Source organism: Babylonia areolata, chromosome 29 (assembly GCF_041734735.1).
Source record: "Babylonia areolata isolate BAREFJ2019XMU chromosome 29, ASM4173473v1, whole genome shotgun sequence".
Classification (NCBI taxonomy): Eukaryota; Metazoa; Mollusca; class Gastropoda; order Neogastropoda; family Buccinidae; genus Babylonia; species Babylonia areolata.
The window spans coordinates 17,046,533-17,069,174 of record NC_134904.1 but is presented as its reverse complement, the minus strand read 5'-3'; the positions used below and the strand labels follow the sequence as shown (position 1 = coordinate 17,069,174).

The following is a 22,642-nucleotide window of genomic DNA, read 5'->3' as shown; positions in this document are numbered from 1 at the left end:
TGAGAGAGAGAGGGGGGGGGAGACACGCTGAGAGAGAGAGACACTGGGAGAGGGGGGGGGGAGACACGCTGAGAGATAGAGAGAGACACTGAGAGAGGGGGGGAGACACGCTGAGAGAGAGAGAGACACTGGGAGAGGGGGGGGAGACACGCTGAGAGAGAGAGAGAGGGGGGGAGACACGCTGAGAGAGAGAGAGACACTGGGAGAGGGGGGGGAGACGCTGAGAGAGAGAGAGACACTGGGAGAGGGGGGGGGAGACACGCTGAGAGAGAGAGAGACACTGGGAGAGGGGGGGGGGAGACACGCTGAGAGAGAGAGAGACTGGGAGAGGGGGGGGGGAGACACGCTGAGAGAGAGAGGGGGGAGAGACACGCTGAGAGAGAGAGGGGGGGAGAGACACGCTGAGAGAGAGAGGGGGGTGGAGACACGCTGAGAGAGAGAGAGACTGGGAGAGGGGGGGGAGACACGCTGAGAGAGAGAGAGACTGGGAGAGGGGGGGAGGAGACACGCTGAGAGAGACACTGGGAGAGGGGGGGGGGGAGACACGCTGAGAGAGAGAGAGACTGGGAGAGGGGGGGGGGAGACACGCTGAGAGAGAGAGAGACACTGGGAGAGGGGGGGAGACACGCTGAGAGAGAGAGGGGGGGAGAGACACGCTGAGAGAGAGAGGGGGGGGGAGACACGCTGAGAGAGAGAGGGGGGTGGAGACACGCTGAGAGAGAGAGAGAGCGGGGGAGACACGCTGAGAGAGAGCGGGGGAGACACGCTGAGAGAGAGAGAGACACTGGGAGAGGGGGGGGAGACACGCTGAGAGAGAGAGACACTGAGAGAGGGGGGAGAGAGAGAGTGAGAGAGAAAGGGAGGGAGAGGGAGAGAGAGAGAGGGAGAGAGAGGGGGGGTGAGGAAGAGAGTGAGAGAGAGGGAGAGAGAGACAGAGAGAGAGATAGGTAGAGACAGAAACAGAGAGAGAGGGGAGAGAGAGAGAGAGAGGATGGAGGGGGATCGGAAGAGATAGAAATGTAATGGGGAGGGGGTGCAAAAAGAGAGGGAGGGGGAAGGAAAGAGGGGGTGGGGGGTCGTAATTGTAAGAAATGACGGAGGGGGCAGGAGGGTAGGAGGGGCAAAGAGAGAGGGAGGGGGAAGAGAGACATTACAGACAAAGAGACTTAGAGATGGCGGTTGGATAGGGGGAGGAGGGGGCAGGGGGGGCGGGGGAGAGACAGGGTGGGAATATAGGCTAAGGGGTGGGGGGGGGGGGGGGGGACGCGGACACAAAGAGACAGAGACCGAGAGGCGCGAGAAAGAGACAGACCGGCGAAGATGGGGGGGAGGGGGGGGGGGGGGGAAACAGAGAGAGACAGGAGGAGACAGAGAAAGAGACAGACAGACAGACAGACAGACAGACAGACAAACTAACAGAATTTACACCTGGCACTGACTGACACCCAGTTCCTGACCCAGTTGTTTCTGGAACGATCCTGAGGGTAAGAGTGCGAGACAGGACAGCGGAATGCCGACAATGAGAACAAAGAAACAGACAGACAGGCAGACAGACCAGACAAACAACGATGACAAACAAAGAGAGAGCGGCAAAGTGGGGCGCCCCAAATTCTCTCACAAGGTAGCGCCCCAAATTCCCTCACAAGGTAGTGCCCCAAATTCTCTCAAATTCCCTCACAAGGTAGTGCCCCAAATTCTCTCAAATTCCCTCACAAGGTAGCGCCCCAAATTCTCTCAGATTCTCTCACAAGGCAACGCCCCAAATTCTCTGATTCTCTCACAAGGTAGCGCCCCAAATTCTCTCAGATTCTCTCATAAGGTAGCGCCCCAAATTCTCTCACAAGGTAGTGCCCCAAATTCTCTCAAATTATCTCATTAAGTAGCGCCCCAAATTCTCTCAAATTCTCTCACAAGGTAGCGCCCCAAATTCTCTCAGATTCTCTCACAAGGTAGCGCCCCAAATTCTCTCACAAGGCAGCGCCCCAAATTCTCTCAAATTTTCTCACAAGGTAGCGCCCCAAATTCTCTCAAATTATCTCATTAAGTAGCGCCCCAAATTCTCTCACAAGGTAGCGCCCCAAATACTCTCAAATTCCCTCACAAGGTAGCGCCCCAAATTCTCTCAAAATAATTATCTCATTAAGTAGCGCCCCAAATTCTCTCAGATTCTCTCACAAGGTAGCGCCCCAAATTCTCTCAAATTCTCTCACAAGGTAGCGCCCCAAATTCCCTCACAAGGTAGCGCCCCAAATTCCCTCACAAGGCAGCGCCCCAAATTCCCTCACAAGGTAGCGCCCCAAATTCTCTCACAAGGCAGCGCCCCAAATTCTCTCACAAGGCACCGCCCCAAATTCTCTCACAAGGCAGCGCCCCAACCTGGTACAGAGAGAGAGTGGGAGCGGGGAGGAGGGGGTGGCAGGCAAAAGACAGAGAGAAGGGAGGGAGGTAGAGAGGAGGGATGGAGAGACACAGAGAGGGGGGGGGGAGAGGGAGGGAGAGACAGAGACAGTGACAGTGAGAGGGGCGTTAACAGAGACAGGTCACAACCCGACACTGACATGACAGACGGGCATTAACTAAGTGACCCGATTTTTTTCATGGAAGGATCCTGAAGATGAGAGTGCAAGAAAGGGTAGCGGAATGTCCACACTGAGAACAGATAGTCAAGCAGGCACACAAACACTGAGACAGACAGACAGACAGGCAAAATATGCAAGCAGGCAGACAGACAGAGAGACAGACACACAGACAAGCAGGCAGACACAGTGACAAACAGGCAGGCAGGCAGTCAGACAGACAAGGAGGCAGGCAAACAGAGAGACAGACAAACAGACAAGCAGGCAGGCAGACAGACTGACAAGCAGGCAGAGACAGACAGACAGACAGACAGACAAGCAGGCAGAGACAGGCAGACAGACAGACAAGCACCGAGACAGACAGACAGACGGACAGACAGACAGACAAGACCAGACAACAAACAAAGAGGGAACGCGGCAAAGTGGGACGCCCCAGATTCGCGACAGTGGCACGGCATCATGTAGATATTTATAGAACAGAGATCCAACCATGAAACAGGCAACTGACTTAACACATCGTGCTCTGTTCGCTGTCCAGATAGGTCACACACTGTCTTCTTGTGTCTGGTCTAGGCTGGGTTTAGGGAGATAGGGAAGCGATTCCCCTTCCACACCCCTACCCACACCCACCCTGTCTCTCCTTCATTTTCCCATTATATTACTCACCATTAACCACACGTACACTGACGGCACGCGTGAGTGATAAAACTACACATATTCAAATACACACACCTTACATGCGCTCGGATATATCATGATACTCTTACCGATTACAGATACAGATAAAGACAGAGGGAGTTGAGTGAGAGGGGGAGGGGGGTGGAGAGAGAGAGAGAGAGAGAGAGAGAGAAAGAGAGAGGGGGGAGAGTGACTGGGAGAAAGAGAAACAGACAGACAGACAGAGAGAGATTCGTGCAATCATGAAACACACACACACACACACACACACACCAAACACACACCACACACACACACACACACACACACACACACACACACACACACACACACACACACACACACACACACACCACACACACACACACCACACACACACCACACACACACACACACACACACACACCACACACACACACACACACACACTCACTCACACCATACACACACACACACACACACACACACACACACACACACACACACACACACACCACACACACACACACACACACACACACACACACACACACACACTGATACCTCCTATTGACGCACATCTTTTTTCTTTCTTTTTTTTTCCCACCCAACCACAACCACACCCACCCCTCCTGGAGGGTCGACATTAACGCGGGGTCACTGAACTGCCAAAGCACCTTGGCTTGTGTGTAAAGTGCCACTGACTGACGTCACGTCAGGCCTGATTCAGGGAGGGGGGTGGCTGTGTTTTGGTGCCAATGACTGGCCGCCCCCCCCCCCCCCCCCCCCCCCCCCCCCCCCCCCCCAATTCCGCGCCATTTTGTTACGTGGCGAATCACGATTGGCTAAGAAGTGAGCCATACCGTCAGGGTGAATAACTCACAGTGACTGAATTTTTTGGGTCCATATGTCACGTGTGATTCATTACGTGTCATTACTGTAAATAATAATAATAATAATAGTAAATACTTTTTAAATGTACATATAAGTAATGGTTCTGGATACCGTAGCGTTTTATTTGCTTGCTTATTCTGTGAGTGGAATGTTGTGATTGGTTTAAACATTTATAATATCAAGAAACAAGGTGCAATACAGCGTTCAATTAATAAGACTTGAGCAACAACAAGCATGAGCTTATATCGTGAATGTTGTGATTTATTCATGTAACTGTTTAATTCATTTAACGCGGAATGCAAAATTCGTCCAAGTGTGTGATCATACGCAATACTCTACAAGACAACACAATACAATACAATTCACGATACAGCACAGCAACTTTGGACAGGCTAGCTACATGCAGATAAACATTACAGGCGTATATACAACAAGAAACAAATCAAGTTTTCAAGAAAGTGTGCTTGTAGACCCCACCACATTCTTTATTTTATTATGGTACAGATAGCCAACTGGTTTCCGAATCAATGGATTCAAAAACTGAACAAAAACATATCTTCGGCCCCCCCACCCCCCCCCCCCCACCCCTATTGAAGAAACACACACACACACACACACACACACACACACACACACACACACACACACACACAGAGAGAGAGAGAGAGAGAGAGAGAGAGAGAGAGAGAGAGAGAGACAGAGAGACAGAGAGACAGAGAGAGACAGAGAGAGACAGAGAGAGAGAGAGAGAGAGAGACAGAGAGACAGACAGACAGACAGAGACAGAGAGAGACAGAGACAGAGAGAAAGAGAGAAACAAACTTCTTTTAAGACTAAACAGTTACGGCGTACACTTTGGCAAGTGTAGATTGTAACACAATCCGTTCGTTTATACATGCGTAGTGTTTTTTTCTTTCTTGGTGTTTTAAATGACTCACGGAGGGAAAGCGAACTGTAAGTGCTTGGCAGGACTGAAGTGCCAAATGCGCACTTCAGTGTCAGTGTTTGTCTGTCTTCTTTCTTCCTTTCTTTCTTTCTTTCTTTCTTCCTGGTTTTATTCTTAGTGATGATCACTGACAGATTCCATATTATATATAAACGTGAACAAAGTATATTCTTTAAAGAAAAAAAATACGTGTGTCGGAAACTGATGGTTGCTGAGCCTCATAATGACACGTTTTATTCTTGAATGTTTTCTTAAAGTTTCTACATGAATATAAACGTGAACAAAGTATATTCTTTTAAAAATACGTGTGTCGAAAACTGGTAGTTGCTAACGCTTACAATGACAAGTTTTATTCCTCAGTGATGTTTTCTGACAGATTCTACATGAATATAAACGTGAACAGAGTATGCTCGTTTTAAATACGTGTGTCGGAAAATGTTGGTTGACTGATAACCCTTACCGATGACAGTGACATTTGTTTCAATGAATGAAGATTGTGTCTGGACCAACCAACTAGAGTTTCAGTTTTCAGTTTCAGTAGCTCAAGGAGGCGTCACTGCGTTCGGACAAAACCATATACGCTACACCACATCTGCCAAGCAGATGCCTGACCAGCAGCGTAACCCAACGCGCTTAGTCAGGCCTTGAGAAAAAAAAAAAGAGGGAATAAATAATAGAGAAGCTTACATAAATAAATAAATAAATTTATAATTATAATATAGAAAAAGGTAGTAGTAATAGTAATAATAATAATAAAATAATAATAATAATAAATAATAATAAAATAAAATAATAAATAAATAAATAAGACAACAATGATGATAAATAAGCAAATAAATGTAAAAACCAACTAGAATATTACCACACGTTTTGTTGCAAAATGCGGAGGCAGTGAGACTCGGTACTCAAAGCAGAAAATGTGGATTAAAAAAAATAAATTGAAGGTGGGCAAAGGGTCCGGATGGATAGATGACTGAACAGATGACTGACTAAAAGTGGTTGATAATTACACTGAGGACAGATCTGAAATTGGCAGATGTGAAATGTGCTACCTCTGTACCTTTGTGCATCTGTTTGATCGTGTGTGTGTGTGTGTGTGTGTGTGTGTGTGTGTGTCTGTGTACGGGAAGGGGGTGGAGGGGGTGGGGGTCACGTGTTTGACTTGTTTTGTTCAGTGTTGTTGTTTGTTTGTTTGTTTATTTCTTTTTTGTTCTGTTTTTTTGTTGTTGTTCAGTCTTTGTTGTTGTTGTTGTTGTTGTTGTTGTTTACAATAGAATGGTGTTTACAGTACAGGGTTGAGGTAAGGAAATGTGTGTGCGTGCATTACAGTTCGTGTGTGTGTGCGTGCGTTCCAGTTCGTGTGTGTGTGTGTCAGGTGTGTGTGTGCGTTCCAGTTCGTGTGTGTGTGTGTCAGGTGTGTGTGTGCGTTCCAGTTCGTGTGTGTGTGTGTCAGGTGTGTGTGTGCGTTCCAGTTCGTGTGTGTGTGTGTCAGGTGTGTGCGTGCGTTCCAGTTCGTGTGTGTGTGTGTCAGGTGTGTGTGTGCGTTCCAGTTCGTGTGTGTGTGTGTGTGTGCGTTCCAGTTCGTGTGTGTGTGTGTGTGTGTGAGTGGCGCACACGTCACTGTGTGTGTGTGCGCGTGTGTGTGTGTTCCAGTTCGTGTGTGTGTGTGAGTGGCGCACACGTCACTGTATGTGTGTGCGCGTGTGTGTGTGTTCCAGTTCGTGTGTGTGTCAGTGTGTGTGTCAGTGTGTGTGTGTGTGTGTGTTTGTGTGTGCCAGTGTGTGTGTGTGTGTGTGCGCGCGCGCGTTCCAGTTCATGTGTGTGTGTGTGTGTGTGTGTGTGTGTATGCGTGCGTGCGTTCCAGTTCGTGTGCGTGTGTGTGTGTGTGTGTGCGTGTGTGTCTGTATGTGTGTGTGTGTGTTTGTGTGTGAGTGGCGCACACATGTGTTTGTGTGTGACATCAGTGGATCAACAGTTTGGCAGTGACAACTTTATAAATAACTTCTTCGAATCAGTAGATAAGAGAATCAACAGACATGTATTCCCACTTCGACAAAACAAACACCGCGGAAAAGACGAAAAACTCCACTCACCTTTTCTTTCCGATTTTGGCGATCAAATCAGCATCATCCATTGTTACGGTGATTGAGTATTCCCTCTTAGGCCAGTGTCACTGTGATCAATTGGTATACCGACATAGGTATTCCCAACTACCCGATTCAAACTCCGTACACTTGAAGTGTGATGTTCGTCACCTTTGGTTTGAATTTGGGGGAAATACCACAACGAAAGTCGACCTACAGTTGAGTTCCCAAACTACGCTGTCCCGAAAAAGTTTCAAAAACTTCCGTTACGAAAAAATTCTTATTTTCGAGACAGTCCTTACGATCCAACAACATGAAATCCTTCAACTTCAAAACATCATTGTCACTGACATCCAAAGAAATGCAAAGAACTCGACGAAAACACGTGTTTGGGAGCCTGGAATTCAGCAGTGTGAATTATACACTCACGTAATTTCGGTACTGACGATCACAGAACGAGGGACGACCTAAGTAAGAAGTACTTTTTGAAAGACTGACTGGCTCAGTGAGTGCTTCAGTGCTGCAGAATCAGTCTCGCCACGATGACGCACATGGAAAATTTTATCGCGTCTACGAAAATGACCTCCGCACCTGAGAGAGAGAGAGAGACTGCTGTTCTGGGAGAGAGAGAGTGTGTGGGTGGGGTGGGGGAGGGGGCAGGGGAGAGCTTGGTGAATCTAAGGAAGGGCGGAAGAAGACAGAAATCCCCAAACAGAGCACGATGCAGGGAGAGAAGTAAAAGCGAGGTGTGGTGAGATGGATGAAACCTAACAAAATGTGTTCGGAGACCAGAGTATCTGGATATAGGCGAGGGATTCTGCGCTCACTTTGCGGTGGCGGGTAGTGGTGGTGGTAGAGGTGGTGGTAGTGGTGGTGTTGGTAGTTTTTCTTTTTCAGAGAGGAAAGAGCTGCTACTGTGTATCTTTTCTTTTTACTTCTGCGCGCGCGCTTCGGTGAAATTTCGTTGTGTGTGTGTGTGTGTGTGTGTGTGGGTGGGTACTCCCGCGGTGTTGCCTCATATTAATCCCTCCCCCTCTCCCCCCTCACCCCTCTTGCTATCGTTCTGAAAACCTTATTGCGATGTTATTTCCTTCATATTTATTGTGCAGTTGTCTTAAACTCGCCTTGAGTATAATTGTATATATACATGTGTGTGTGTGTGTGTGTGTGTGTGTGTGTGTGTGTGTGTGTGTTTCTTAAAACAAAGGCAGATATACACCATACCATACCTTACCATACCGTACAATACCACACCATATCATCGTACCATACTATACCATACCTTTGATTACCAAAGAGAAAGGTGGCAGAATGGTTAAGACGCTTACTAGTATCTGCAAACACAGTGTTCGTGAGGGTCAGGGTTCGAATCCCGCTCTCGCGGCCCTTTCTCCCACGTTTGACTGGATAATCAAACTGAGCGTCTAGTCATTGGGATGAGACTGACGACAAACCGAGGCCCCGTGTGCAGCACGAAAAGAACCCATGGCAACAACAGTGTTGTCCTCCGCGGGCTAAATGTTGTACTGAGCGAAAAGAAACCCCCAGTGATATGTACACCAATATCTGTGCACACACTTCAGGTCAAGCAAAGCGCGTTGGGTTACGCTGCTGGTCAGGCATCTGCCTGGCAGATGTGGTGTAGCGTATATGGATTTGTCCGAACCCTGTGACATGACGCCTCCTTGAGAAACCAAACTATACCATACCATACCATACCATAACCCAGCATGCCACACCATACCATACCAAACCACACCATATATCATACCATGATATACCATACTGTACCTTATCATACCATAACCTGAGCATACCAAACCATACCATATCACACTGTACAATACCGTACTATACCATATGATACTAAGCGCTTTGATTTGTCTCTGCACAAGATTCAGCGCCATATAAATATTATTATTATTATCATTCCGGACATACTTTACCATACCATACCACACCACACCACACCATACTATACCATACCAAACCATGCCACACCAAACCATACTATGCCATACCATACCATACTGTACCATATACCACACCACACCATACCATACCATACCACACTATAATATACTGCAGATCGAGGATTTCAGCCCGATCCAATATTTCAATCAATATGAGTTTGATGATGATGATGATGATATGGATACTTATACAGCGCCTATCCTCGGTCGGAGACCAAGCGCTATGTGCTTCAGAAACCAGGGGTCATTTGCACAGGAGGCTGCCTACCTGGGTACAGCCGACTGACGACGGACTGCCACTGGGAGCTCATCATTCGTTTCCCGTGTCATTCAATCAGATTTCAGGCACGCACACATACACACCCAGACAGACATGTAACATTTTACATGTATGACCGATTTGTTTATTTACCCCCGCCATGTAGGCAGCCATTCTCCGTTTTAGGGGGTGTGCATGCTGGGTATGTTCTTGTTTCTATTTAACCCACCGAACGCTGACATGGATGACAGGATCTTTAACGTGCGTATTTGGTCTTCTGCGTGCGAACTAACACACGAAGGTGGTTCGGGCACTCGGATGCGAACAGTAAACGCCATGGGAAGTATCCAGGCAGAGGGGGGTGGGGGGGGGGCATTATCAGCCTATACAAAAGCCAGTTCGCAACATAACAACAACGCCATTACACACACACACACACACACACACACGTGCCTTCAGCACTGAATCAGTAGTACAGACAGGCGCGCGCGGGCTCCACAGCAGAAGACGCAAGCTTGTAAGCACGTGAGGCGCGTCTGGCTTGCTACACTATACATGACACAAACACAGTCACAGGAAAGACAGCGCAGGAATGAGAACAGGTCAGGGCGTCCCGGTTGTTGTTTAGTGTTTCACTGTCTGTCTTGCCGTTATGTGGCAAGATGATCCTCGTGCATTCAGCGTTACGTATATATATGTATGTGCACATTGCTGTTTTGTATGTATTTGCCGGTATCTTCTCCATCTCAGTCTCAGAGGCAGCCAGAGGGAATTTAGGTCACTCAGTGTGGGGGTATACGCGCTTCAATGTTTGCGATCTTTTTTTTTTTCTTTTTTTCTCAAGGCCTGACTAAGCGCGTTGGGTTACGCTGCTGGTCAGGCATCTGCTTGGCAGCGTATATGGATTTGACCGAACACAGTGACGCCTCCTTGAGATACTGATACTGATACTGGAGTGAGTCAGAAGTACGTCTTTGATGATGTGTGGCAGTGGAAGCTGGGAGTGTCAGCCAGTTGCCTAGTGACAGCTAGCGGTGTCTGTCTGTGGCAGTTTTAGACGGACGGAGGGGGCAGTGTGGTGCTGGAAGTGTGTCGGTGTCAGAGTGACATTGTGTGTGTGTGTGTGTGTGTGTGTGCACGAATGTGAGTGACACAGAGAGATAGAAAGAGGGAGAGAGATGCATCTGCAGTCATAAAAAAAGGTGACCACTGCAGTGTGTGCGTGTGTATGTGTGTGTGTGTGTGTGTGTGTGTGTGTGTGTGTGTGTGTGCGAATGTGAGTGTCTGACAGAGACACACAGAGAGAGAGACAGCTGCATCTGCAGTCAGAAAAAAGGTGACCACTGCAGTGTGTACGTGTGTATGTGTGTGTGTGTGTGTACGAATATGAGTGTCTGACAGAGAGAGAGAGAGAGACAGCTGCATCTGCAGTCAGAAAAAAGGTGACCACTGCAGTGTGTGCGTGTGTATGTGTTTGTGTGTGTGTGTGTGTACGAATGTGAGTGTCTGACAGAGACACACAGAGAGAGAGACAGGTGCATCTGCAGTCAGAAAAAAGGTGACCACTGCAGTGTGTGCGTGTGTATGTGTGTGTGTGTGTGTGTGTGTGTGTGTGTGTGTGTGTGTGTACGAATGTGAGTGTCTGACAGAGAGAGACAGACAGATGTATCTGCAGTCAGAAAAAGGCCGGGTGATCACTGCACCGTGGTAATGCCGGCGCCGCTCCTACTAGTAAGTGCCGGAGAGCAACCCGCCTGAATTTTGTGCAAGTAAATCTGTTGTAACTGAAAAAAAGTAACACGATCATACGATACGATACTACGGTACAGTACGGTCTCGTACAGTCCAAAACGATACAGTACAGTACTGTATGCCAACCGCAGTGCTTTACAATTATACAGTGCAACAACTTGACAGTGTAGTACAGTACAGTACAGTACAGTACAGTACAGTACAGAAGGCATTCACGACTACAGTTCACCCGGGACAGTAAAAACAGTGCAGTACAGTACAGTACAGTGCAATGCCGCGAGTACAGTGCAGTACAGCGCAGTGCAGTTAAGTACAGTGCAGTACAGTACAGTACAATAAGTACAGTACAGTACAGTGCAATACCATAAGTACAGTACAGTGCAGTACAATAAGTACAGTGCAGTACAGTAAGTGCAGTACAGTACAGTGCAGTACAATAAGTACAGTGCAGTACAATAAGTACAGTGCAGTGCAGTACAATAAGTACAGTGCAGTGCAGTACAATAAGTACAGTGCAGTGCAGTACAATAAGTACAGTGCAATGCAGTACAGTACAGTAAGTGCAGTACAATAAGTACAGTGCAATGCAGTACAGTACAGTAAGTGCAGTACAATAAGTACAGTGCAGTGCAATGCAGTGCAGTACAGTAAGTGCAGTGCAGTACAATAAGTACAGTGCAATGCAGTGCAGTACAGTAAGTGCAGTACAGTGCAGTGCACTACAATATCAAGTTACCAGCATAACAACACATGCACATCCTCAACACATACTCGGCATCAGTTATAAACACGTAGCTTGTTGGCATGTGGTTTGGAGCAACACGGGTGTTTAAGAGTCTGGAACGACGATAACAAGGTTGTATTTGTTTGTGGAGATTCTTTCTTCAGTTCTCTTTCTTTTGTTTTTTCCGCGCAGTTTTCTTGTCTGGGAACCTTCCCTGCCTTCCACCCTTCCCCTCCCCACTGTCCCTATACTACACCACTCACATAATACACAAGTACACATACTCAGTCACATATGCACGTGCGCCGGCGCGCGCGCATACACACACGAGCGCCAACACACACACACACACACACACACACACACACACACGCACGCACGCACGCACGCACACACACGAGTCAACACTACACACACATACACACGCACACCCACTGACGCACAGAGTCAACGCTACACACATATACACACACATACACACGCACACACACACACACACACACACACACACACACACACACACACACACTGTTCCTGTTCGCTTCTTTCCACACCACCCACTTTCCAATCACGATGAATTATGTCTTTGATTTTTCGAGATTTTCTTCTTCTTCTTCTTTTTTTTTTTTTTTTTCATATATCTCCTTGTGAGTTTGATCGTATCTGTGTCTATTTCCTTCCTGTCGGTTTTTACCGTGCGTGTGTGCGTGCGTTTTAAGTTGTGAGTTTCGGTGTTAAAAAAAGAAATAAAGTATTGTTGAATTAAACAAGTGGTGAAAATGAAAATGGTGGCACACACAATACATGTTTCACGGTTTGGGGGAGCGGGGGGTTGGGGTGGGGTGGGGGTGGGGGTCACATTATTCCGAGGCCACACAAAATGTATTCCGTAGAAATGTTTACAACTTTGAAGGATTCTGTCCAAGTTACGACAGGAACATGATTTCCGTTTTCCTTCATTCCGTCTGTTTGAATTCTTTTGTTTTTTCTCTTGTTTTTATATCTTGATTTCCATTCACCCTGATTTCATGTCGAAGGTTAATAATGTCAGGCAATCTTTCACACACACACACAAAAAAAGTCTTCGTTTGTCTGATTTTTTTTTTTTTTTTTCACCGCAGCCTCCACGTTCTATGTTTCCCCAACTTTTTTTTTTTTTTGCTTTAGTAAAATGAATATTCTTTTTAGAAGGAAATTCTTTGGATTATTTCTTTTAACCGTACTGTTGATAGGATCGGTGTTGAACAGGTTTTGTGTTCCTTACCTGGGTTAGGGGAGGAGGGGGGAGCTGGTGGGGGGGGGGGGGGGGGGGGCGGGGGGGGGGGGGGAGCGGGGATACAGATTCGTTTCTGGACATAACCTCGTGAAAAAAAAAATTTCAGCTGATTGTATCGCCATCGCATAAAATCGTTTGGTTTCAATGTTCCCAAAATTAACCCTTTCACCACACGCGCGCGCGTGTGTGTGTGTGTGTGTGTGTGTTTGTGTGTGTATGTGTGTGTGTGTGTTTGTTTGTGTGTGTGTGTGTGTTTGTCTGTGTGTGTGTGTGGGGGGGGGGGGGTGCGTGTGTGTGTGGTGTGTGTGTGTGTGTATGCGTGTGTGTGTGTTTTGTGTGTGTGTTAGTGTGAGTGCGTGTGTGTGTGTGTTTGTTTGTGTGTGTGTGTGTGAGAGAGAGAGAGAGACGAGAGAGTGTGTGTCTGTGTCTGTGTCTGAGTGTCTGTGTGTGCTGACCCTCATCTCTCTCTCTCCACTTTATTTGTCTCTTTCTCTTGCTCTCTGGCTCACACTCACGTTCTGTCTCTTTCTGCCTGTCTCCTGGTTACTCAATGTGCACGGGTTTGGTGTAAACACACACACACACACACACACACACACACACACACACACATGCAGAGACACTACGTTTCCTGAGTGCAGGAACAATTTTTTTGCAGGGAGAAGAGAGACAGAGAGTGACCGTGAGGGGTGGTTACAATAGGTGTGCACAGGTACGCACGAACGCTCGCATGAGCGCAGGAATGCATACAAGCAAACACAGACGCGCGCGCGCACGCACATACACCGCACACATGCATACACACATGCATATATTCTCTCTCTCTTTTACACACACACACACACACACACACACACACACACAATTTGATCTAGATCTATATTGTGTTTGAAAAGAAACGTGAAATACGAGGAACGCGGGCTGCTTCAGATGGAATTGTTCCATTTCAATCAGTCATGCAACTCCCCCCCACCTCCTCTCTCTCCCCACGGTTTCTCGCGGTTGAGAGAGAAAAAAAAGAGCGTGGGAGGGGTACGGTCACGATTTCTCGCGGTCCCACGATTTCTCTCAAAGTGAGAGAGATCGTAGTCTTGGTGGCGTTTCCTGTCTTGGTAACATGACCAATTCCTCCTCCCCGCTTCCACACACCACAGTGCGTAGTGATCGACAAACGCGCGCCCCCGGCCACTAGAAGTATTCCTTCATGATGGACGGTGATTATGATGCTGATGATAATAAAAAGAAACTGAAGATGATGATGACGATGACGATGATGATGATGGTAGTGGTGTTGGTCGTCTACAAATTAAAAACCTTCTCACTGGGAAAACGATGCAACTTTCAGTTCTACAAAATACTCAGAGTAGCCTGAAAATATCACTTGGATCGACATATGTTAATAGACCTACTGTACTTGTAACACTAAGAGCTCCCACACGGTCAATCAGTGGATGAGATGATTGATGAAGCAAGTTGAACATCGAGGATTTTACTGAGCTGAGTAAGAAACCGGATGCTGCGTCAGTTAAAACCAACTCAGTACTTCTTCTTCTGCGTTCGTGGGCTGCAACTCCCACGTTCACTCGTACATACGCGAGTGGGCTTTTACGTGTATGACCGTTTTTAACCCGCCATGTAGGCAGCCATACTCCGCTTTCGGGGGGATGCATGCTGGGTATGTTCTTGTTTCCATAACCCACCAAACGCTGACATGAATTACAGGGTCTTTAACGTGCGTGTTTGATCTTCTGCTTGCGTTTACACACGAAGGGGGTTCAGGCACTGGCAGGTCTGCACAGTTTGTTGACCTGGGAGATCGTAAAAATCTCCATCCTTTACCCACCAGGCGCCGTCACCATTATTCGAAACTGGGACCCTAAGATTGAAGGTCCAACGCTTTAACCAACTACACAACTAACGAAACTACACCTTACCTCAAGAGCCCACAATACCAGTAAACTATTTCTACCGCCTGAAGAGAGCGAATAAAACAGCGGAGTTGTTACACACTTGTTCTTTCAGAACTGTGGAAAAAAAGGGGGGGGGGGGGGGGGGGGGGGGGGGGGGGGGGGGGGGGGATCACCAAATCCCCAAATCAAAAGAACGCCATATTCTGCATTTCCGGAACTGTTCCATTGCATTTTACATGGGTTACTTTCTGACGTCACTCAGCCGTGGCGGGTCTGCTTGCAATGTTTATTTACAACAGCCTGCCACCCCTTCAGAGTGTCAACTGAATGGACGACTGCGCCAGCTATTTTTAGACAGAGACACCAGGCAGCCAAAACACCCTTCGGTACCACCAAGCAGTCAAAACAGCCTTCAGTACCTCCAAACATCACTGTCTGCTAGGATGAATGGATTCAACGACAGCGCCAGCTATTTTTAGACAGAGGCACCAAGCAGCCAAAACACCCTTCAGTACCACCAAGCAGTCAAAACAGCCTTCAGTACCTCCAAACATCACTGTCTGCTGGGATGAATGGATTCAACGACAGCGCCAGCTATTTTTAGACAGAGGCACCAAGCAGCCAAAACACCCTTCGGTACCACCAAGCAGTCAAAACACCCTTCAGTACCACCAAGCAGTCAAAACACCCTTCGGTACCTCCAAACACCATTGTCTGCTGGAATGAATGGATTCAACGACAGCGCCAGCTATTTTTAGACAGAGGCACCAAGCAGCCAAAACACCCTTCAGTACCACCAAGCAGTCAAAACACCCTTCGGTACCACCAAGCAGTCAAAACACCCTTCAGTACCACCAAGCAGTCAAAACACCCTTCGGTACCTCCAAACACCGTTGTCTGCTGGAATGAATGGATTCAACGACAGCGCCAGCTATTTTTAGACAGAGGCACCAAGCAGTCAAAACACCCTTTGGTACCTCCAAACATCGCTGTCTGCTGGGATGAATGGATTCAACGACAGCGCCAGCTATTTTTAGACAGAGGCACCAAGCAGCCAAAACACCCTTCGGTACCACCGAGCAGCCAAAACACCCTTCGGTACCACCAAGTCAGCCAGAACGCCCTTCGGTACCTCCAAACATCGTTGTCTACTGGGAGATTGCTCAGTATACTGCACCTGACCTCTGAGCGATATGAAAAACAGACATACTAAATATTATATTACTGAAAAAAAACAACTTAATATATCCTCCAAAGCTAGGTATTGCTTGTTTTAAGATACTTCCGCGCTTGGACTTGGTAGGGAGTGTTCCCACGTTGGCATGAGAGGTCATGAGATAAGGGCCATGCCGGAAGAAGGGCCCTGCAGTGTGGATTATCAAAGGTGGAGGGCCCAGGCACGAGTGTTATCAGCGAGAAGCTGCTTCCTGTAGTTGAGACGGAATTTGTTCAGCTGCTGAGGAACCACCTTTAAAGATATCTTTAAGTGTTGGTTCTCTCTCTCTCTCTCTCTCTCTCTCTCTCTCTCTCTCGCTTGCTCGCTCGCTCTCATACCCTGGTGTTTGTGGGTGTGCCACCTGTTCTCCCTCCCCCCCTCCCCCTCCACTCACATTCTCAATATCTCATGTTTTGTACAGTAATACAGTGTGTTCTGATTTTTGTTTTTTTATGTTTTTTGTTTGTTTGTTTTTTTGTTTACTGATGTAAAATGTATTACTACAAAGTCAAGAAAGCGTGTTGTGCGTGCATGTATTTATTTCTAAAACTGTCGTGCAGTTCACCATCACGGTGGCACACACTCACACACGCACGCACGCACACACACACACGCACGCACGCACACACACACACACACACACACACACACACACACGCACGCACGCACGCACACACACATTTATACATCTATTCATGTATGGGCATATATATATATATATATATATATATATATATATATATATACTATATATATATAGTGATAGTTATAGCTCTCTATTTTTATTCTCATTTATATCATGCCCATATGGGCACATGCATGAATCTTCAAACATACTTATTCCCCAAGCTCTGTATTTCATCTAGCGGTGATTAACAAATGTTGAAGATTTTCATTTCATTGATAAGATAATTCTGCGAACTCTAAATTCTTCATAATGATGATGGTGGTGGTCATAATAATAATGATAATGATGATGATAACAACAACAACAACAACAATAATAATAATAATAATAGTGATAATAATAATGATGATGATGATAATAATAATAATAGTGAAAATTATAGTAATAATAATAATAATAATAAGCAACAATAAAAGAATATAAAAAAAAACTGATGAAAACAAGTAACTCCACAGTGTCTTGCATCAAACATGTCACAAACCATATTCCAACATCGACCAGAACTAAAGAAGGCACCACTCTTCTCTTCTTTGCCGTGTCACCATCTCAATTAGTGGTCTTCAGGAGAATTTGTGTCCGCCGCATCACAAAATTGTTCTTCAGTCTAGTAAGATGATGTTAGTGCTTTCCTATCATTTCTGCACACACACACACACACACACACACACACACACACACACACACACACACACAGAGTTTAAAAAAAAAAAAAAGTCCTGTTCAGAACAAGGCCCTGGCATATGGATTATCAAAATCTTCAAGGCCCTGTCACTGAAGAACCTCCGGCGAAAAGTGAAGTGAGTGTAGGTGGAGCAGTGGTTCACTGAGTGGAGGTGGAGCAGTGGTTCACTGGTGGAGGTGGAGCAGTGGTTCACTGAGTGGAGGTGGAGCAGTGGTTCACTGGTGGAGGTGGAGCAGTGGTTCACTGAGTGGAGGTGGAGCAGTGGTTCACTGAGTGGAGGTGGAGCAGTGGTTCACTGAGTGGAGGTGGAGCAGTGGTTCACTGGTGGAGGTGGAGCAGTGGTTCACTGAGTGGAGGTGTGGTTCACTGAGTGGAGGTAGAGCAGTGGTCACTGGTGGAGGTGGAGCATTGGTTCACTGAGTGGAGGTGGAGCAGTGGTTCACTGAGTGGAGGTGGAGCAGTGGTAGTGAGTGGAGGTGGAGCAGTGGTTCACTGAGTGGAGGTGGAGCAGTGGTTCACTGGTGGAGGTGGAGCAGTGGAGTGAGTGGAGGTGGAGCAGTGGTTCACTGAGTGGAGGTGGAGCAGTGGTTCACTGAGTGGAGGTGGAGCAGTGGTTCACTGAGTGGAGTGCCTGACTGGGAAGCGCGGAGTGTCCGCTGGTTCAATTCCCGCACGGACCAAGATGTTTACAGCCCCGTCTTCCCACTGTGACTTCAGTTCCATCAGCTTTCCCACTGTGACTTCAGTTCCATCAGCTTTCCCACTGTGACTTCAGTTCCATAAGCCTTCAGTGACTCCAGTTCCATAAGCCTTCCCACTGTGACTTCAGTTCCATCAGCTTTCCCACTGTGACTTCAGTTCCATAAGCCTTCAGTGACTCCAGTTCCATAAGCCTTCCCACTGTGACTTCAGTTCCATAAGCCTTCAGTGACTTCAGTTCCAAAAGCCTTCAGTGACTTCAGTTCCATATGAGTCTTCCCACTGTGATTGTGACTTCAGTTTCATGAGTCTTCCCACTGTGATTGTGACTTCAGTTCCATAAGTCTTCCCACTGTGACTTCAGTTCCATAAGCCTTCAGTGACTTCAGTTCCAAAAGCCTTCAGTGACTTCAGTTCCATAAGCCTTCGCATTGTGACTTCAGTTCCAAAAGCCTTCCCCGACTATGTCCTGGCTCACTTCCACACAAGACCTTGAGTGGTTGTCTGGATGCGCCGGGGTCCTGTGTGCAGCCAGCTTACACAACGTAGTGCGGCACGTAAAGGAACACACGGCAACAAGAGGGGCGACACTGTTCAGATTTTGTAGGTAAAAAAGAAAAGAAAAAAGAAAAAGAAAAGAAAAAAAAAAGAAACAAATATATTTGCTGACAGTGAAGAAAGAAGAAAAAAATATAAGCAATCGCGGTGACCTGCGCGATGCACTCTCCCTGAGGAGGAAGTTCCGATTGTGTGCTGTCTGGGTGTCTTTTGCTTTTTTTTCTCTGTTTGTAACTGTTTCTCTGTGTCTCTCTGTGTGAGTGTGTGTGTGTGTGTGTGTGTGTGTGTGTGTGTGTGTGTGTTGGTTCCATTTTCTTTTTATTCATTCAGCACACTGGAGATGGCATTCCCGGCTATAATGTTGAGTAAAACCAGCGCCGGTCAATAACTGACTAACAAGCGAACCAGAAACCGAGAAAAGAACAAACAAACGAGCAAATGAATAAACACTGAGGCAGGGGAACGGAACAAACAACAAACAGTTCCACACGGTTCAACAGCCACGCCTTCTGCAGCCGTATAAGTGAGTTTTAACTTGACGACATTCAAGTAGTTCGTGACTGTAGTCTTTTCCCGCCGTGAGGGGTGGTGTCCACTGAGGTGACTTCTATCGCCATCTAATTCATAGTTATAACTCTAATTCATAGATATAACTCTGGCACTGCATGCTCTCTGCTTTACTCTGGTCTTATCTCCCTCACCCCCTCCTCCCACCCTCCCCTTATATGTTCCATCCTGACTCCAGACTTTAAGTTCAAATGGATTTACTGTACCTGACGAACCCCATAACCTCTTCCATTGAACAGCGGCGGGCGGCCCAGTGCACAAGTGAAGTCGGCGGTTCCCACGGCACATCCGGCGGCACGAGAGGTCTCTAGTTGAGCGCCGGTGCAACAGGAGGCAGAAACCTACCCCTGGCTAGTTTATACCCCGGGTATAAAGTAGCCTTGGCTAGATTAAACCCCGGGGTTAAACCAGCTGTCACGGCTTGTGGCGTTTGTTGTGCGTGTGTTCATATGCACCTCTCTTTTCCTTCCCTTCTCCCCCTTCTCCCCCTTTCTCTCTCCCTTCTCCCCCCTTCTCTCTCTCCTTTCTCCCCCTTTCTCTCTCCCTTCTCCCCCCTTTATCTCTCCTTTCTCCCCCTTTATCTCTCCCTTCTCCCCCTTTCTCTCTCCCTTCTCCCCCCTTCTCTCTCCCTTTCTCTCTCCCTTCTCCCCCTTTCTCTCTCCCTTCTCCCCTCCCCTCTCACTCTTCTCCCCCCCTTCTCTCTCCCTTTCTCTCTCCCTTCTCCCCCTTTCTCTCTCCCTTCTCCCCTCCCCTCTCACTCTTCTCCCCCCTTTCTCTCTCCCTTTCTCTCTCCCCTTCTCCCCCTTTCTCTCTCCCCTTCTCCCCTCCCTCTCTCCCTTCTCCCCCCTCTCTCTCTCCCTTCTCCCCCCTATCTCTTTCCTTTCTCCCCCCTTTCTATCTCCCTTCTCTCCCTTTCTCTCTCCCTTCTCCCCCTTTCTCTCTCCCTCCCCCCCCCCTTTCTCTCTCCCTTCTCCCCCTTTCTCCCCACTTTCTCTCTCCCTTCTCCCCCCCCTCTCTCCCTTCTCCCCCCTTTCTCTCTCCCTTCTCCCCCCTTTCTCTCTCCCATCTCCCCCCTTTCTCTCTCCCTTCTCCCCCTTTCTCTCTCCCTCCCCCCCCCCCTTTCTCTCTCCCTTCTCCCCCTTTCTCCCCCCTTTCTCTCTCCCTTCTCCCCCCCTCTCTCCCTTCTCCCCCCTTTCTCTCTCCCTTCTCCCCCCTTTCTCTCTCCATCTCCCCCCTTTCTCTCTCCCATCTCCCCCCTTTCTCTCTCCCTTCTCCCCCCTTTCTCTCTCCCTTCTCCCCCTTTCTCTCTCCCTTCTTCCCCTCCCCTCTCACTCTTCTCCCCCCTTCTCTCTCCCTTTCTCTCTCCCTTCTCCCCCCTTTCTCTCTCCCATCTCCCCCCTTTCTCTCTCCCTTCTCCCCCCTTTCTCTCTCCCTTCTCCCCCTTTCTCTCTCCCATCTCCCCCCTTTCTCTCTCCCTTCTCCCCTCCCCTCTCTCCCTTCTCCCCCCTCTCTCTCTCCCTTCTCCCCCCTATCTCTTTCCTTTCTCCCCCCTTTCTATCTCCCTTCTCTCCCTTTCTCTCTCCCTTCTCCCCCTTTCTGTCTCCCTCCCCCCCCTTTCTCTCTCCCTTCTCCCCCTTTCTCCCCCCTTTCTCTCTCCCTTCTCCCCTCCCCTCTCTCCCTTCTCCCCCCTTTCTCTCTCCCATCTCCCCCCTTTCTCTCTCCCTTCTCCCCCCTTTCTCTCTCCCATCTCCCCCCTTTCTCTCTCCCTTCTCCCCCCTTTCTCTCTCCCATCTCCCCCCTTTCTCTCTCCCTTCTCCCCCCTTTCTCTCTCCCATCTCCCCCCTTTCTCTCTCCCTTCTCCCCTTTTCTCTCTCCCATCTCCCCCCTTTCTCTCTCCCTTCTCCCCCCTTTCTCTCTCCCATCTCCCCCCTTTCTCTCTCCCTTCTCCCCTCCCCTCTCTCCCATCTCCCCCCTTTCTCTCTCCCTTCTCCCCTCCCCTCTCTCCCATCTCCCCCCTTTCTCTCTCCCTTCTCCCCCCTTTCTCTCTCCCATCTCCCCCCTTTCTCTCTCCCTTCTCCCCCCTTTCTCTCTCCCATCTCCCCCCTTTCTCTCTCCCTTCTCCCCCCTTTCTCTCTCCCTTCTCCCCTTTTCTCTCTCCCATCTCCCCCCTTTCTCTCTCCCTTCTCCCCCCTTTCTCTCTCCCATCTCCCCCCTTTCTCTCTCCCTTCTCCCCCCTTTCTCTCTCCCATCTCCCCCCCTTTCTCTCTCCCTCCCCCCCCTTTCTCTCTCCCTTCTCCCCCTTTCTCCCCCCTTTCTCTCTCCCTTCTCCCCCCTTTCTCTCTCCCTTCTCCCCTCCCCTCTCTCCCTTCTCCCCCCTTTCTCTCTCCCTTCTCCCCCCTTTCTCTCTCCCTTCTCCCCCCATTTCTCTCTCCCTTCTCCCCCCCCTTTCTCTCTCCCTTCTCCCCCCCTTTCTCTCTCCCTTCTCCCCCCCATTTCTCTCTCCCTTCTCCCCCCTTTCTCTCTCGCTTCTCCCCTCCCTTCTCTCCCTTCTCCCCCCTTTCTCTCTCCCTTCTCCCCCCCCTTTCTCTCTCCCTTCTTCCCCCCATTTCTCTCTCCCTTCTCCCCCCCCTTTCTCTCTACCTTCTCCCCCCTTTCTCTCTCCCTTCTCCCCCCATTTCTCTCTCCCTTCTCCCCCCCCCTTTCTCTCTACCTTCTCCCCCCTTTCTCTCTCCCTTCTCCCCTCCCCTCTCTCCCTTCTCCCCCCTTTCTCTCTCCCTTCTTCCCCCCATTTCTCTCTCCCTTCCCCCCCCCCTTTCTCTCTCCCTCCCCCCCCCCCCTTTCTCTCTCCCTTCTCCCCCCCTTTCTCTCTCCTTTCTCCCCCTTTCTCTCTCCCTTCTCCCCCTTTCTCTCTCCCTTCTCCCCCCTTCTCTCTCCCTTTCTCTCTCCCTTCTCCCCCTTTCTCTCTCCCTTCTCCCCCTTTCTCTCTCCCTTCTCCCCCCTTCTCCCCCCTTCTCTCTCCCTTTCTCTCTCCCTTCTCCCCCTTTCTCTCTCCCTTCTCCCCCCTTCTCCCCCTTTCTCTCTCCCTTCTCCCCCCTTCTCTCTCCCTTTCTCTCTCCCTTCTCCCCCCTTTCTCTCTCCTTTCCCCCCCCTTTCTCTCTCCTTCCCCCCCCTTTCTCTCTCC

The 22,642-nt window shown here is 48.7% G+C and overlaps 1 protein-coding gene across 1 annotated transcript in view; it reads right to left on the bottom strand.

The window, feature by feature from the left end:
• The window catches only part of LOC143274915 (E3 ubiquitin-protein ligase TRIM45-like), a 99,153-nt gene extending 91,253 nt beyond the window's left edge, over window positions 1-7,900 (bottom strand). The window contains exon 1 of the mRNA XM_076578901.1: window positions 7,167-7,900. Coding sequence (XP_076435016.1) covers window positions 7,167-7,207 — 41 coding nt within the window. The 5' untranslated portion in view covers window positions 7,208-7,900. The remainder of the gene's footprint in view (window positions 1-7,166) is intronic.
• Window positions 7,901-22,642: the final 14,742 nt, after the last annotated feature.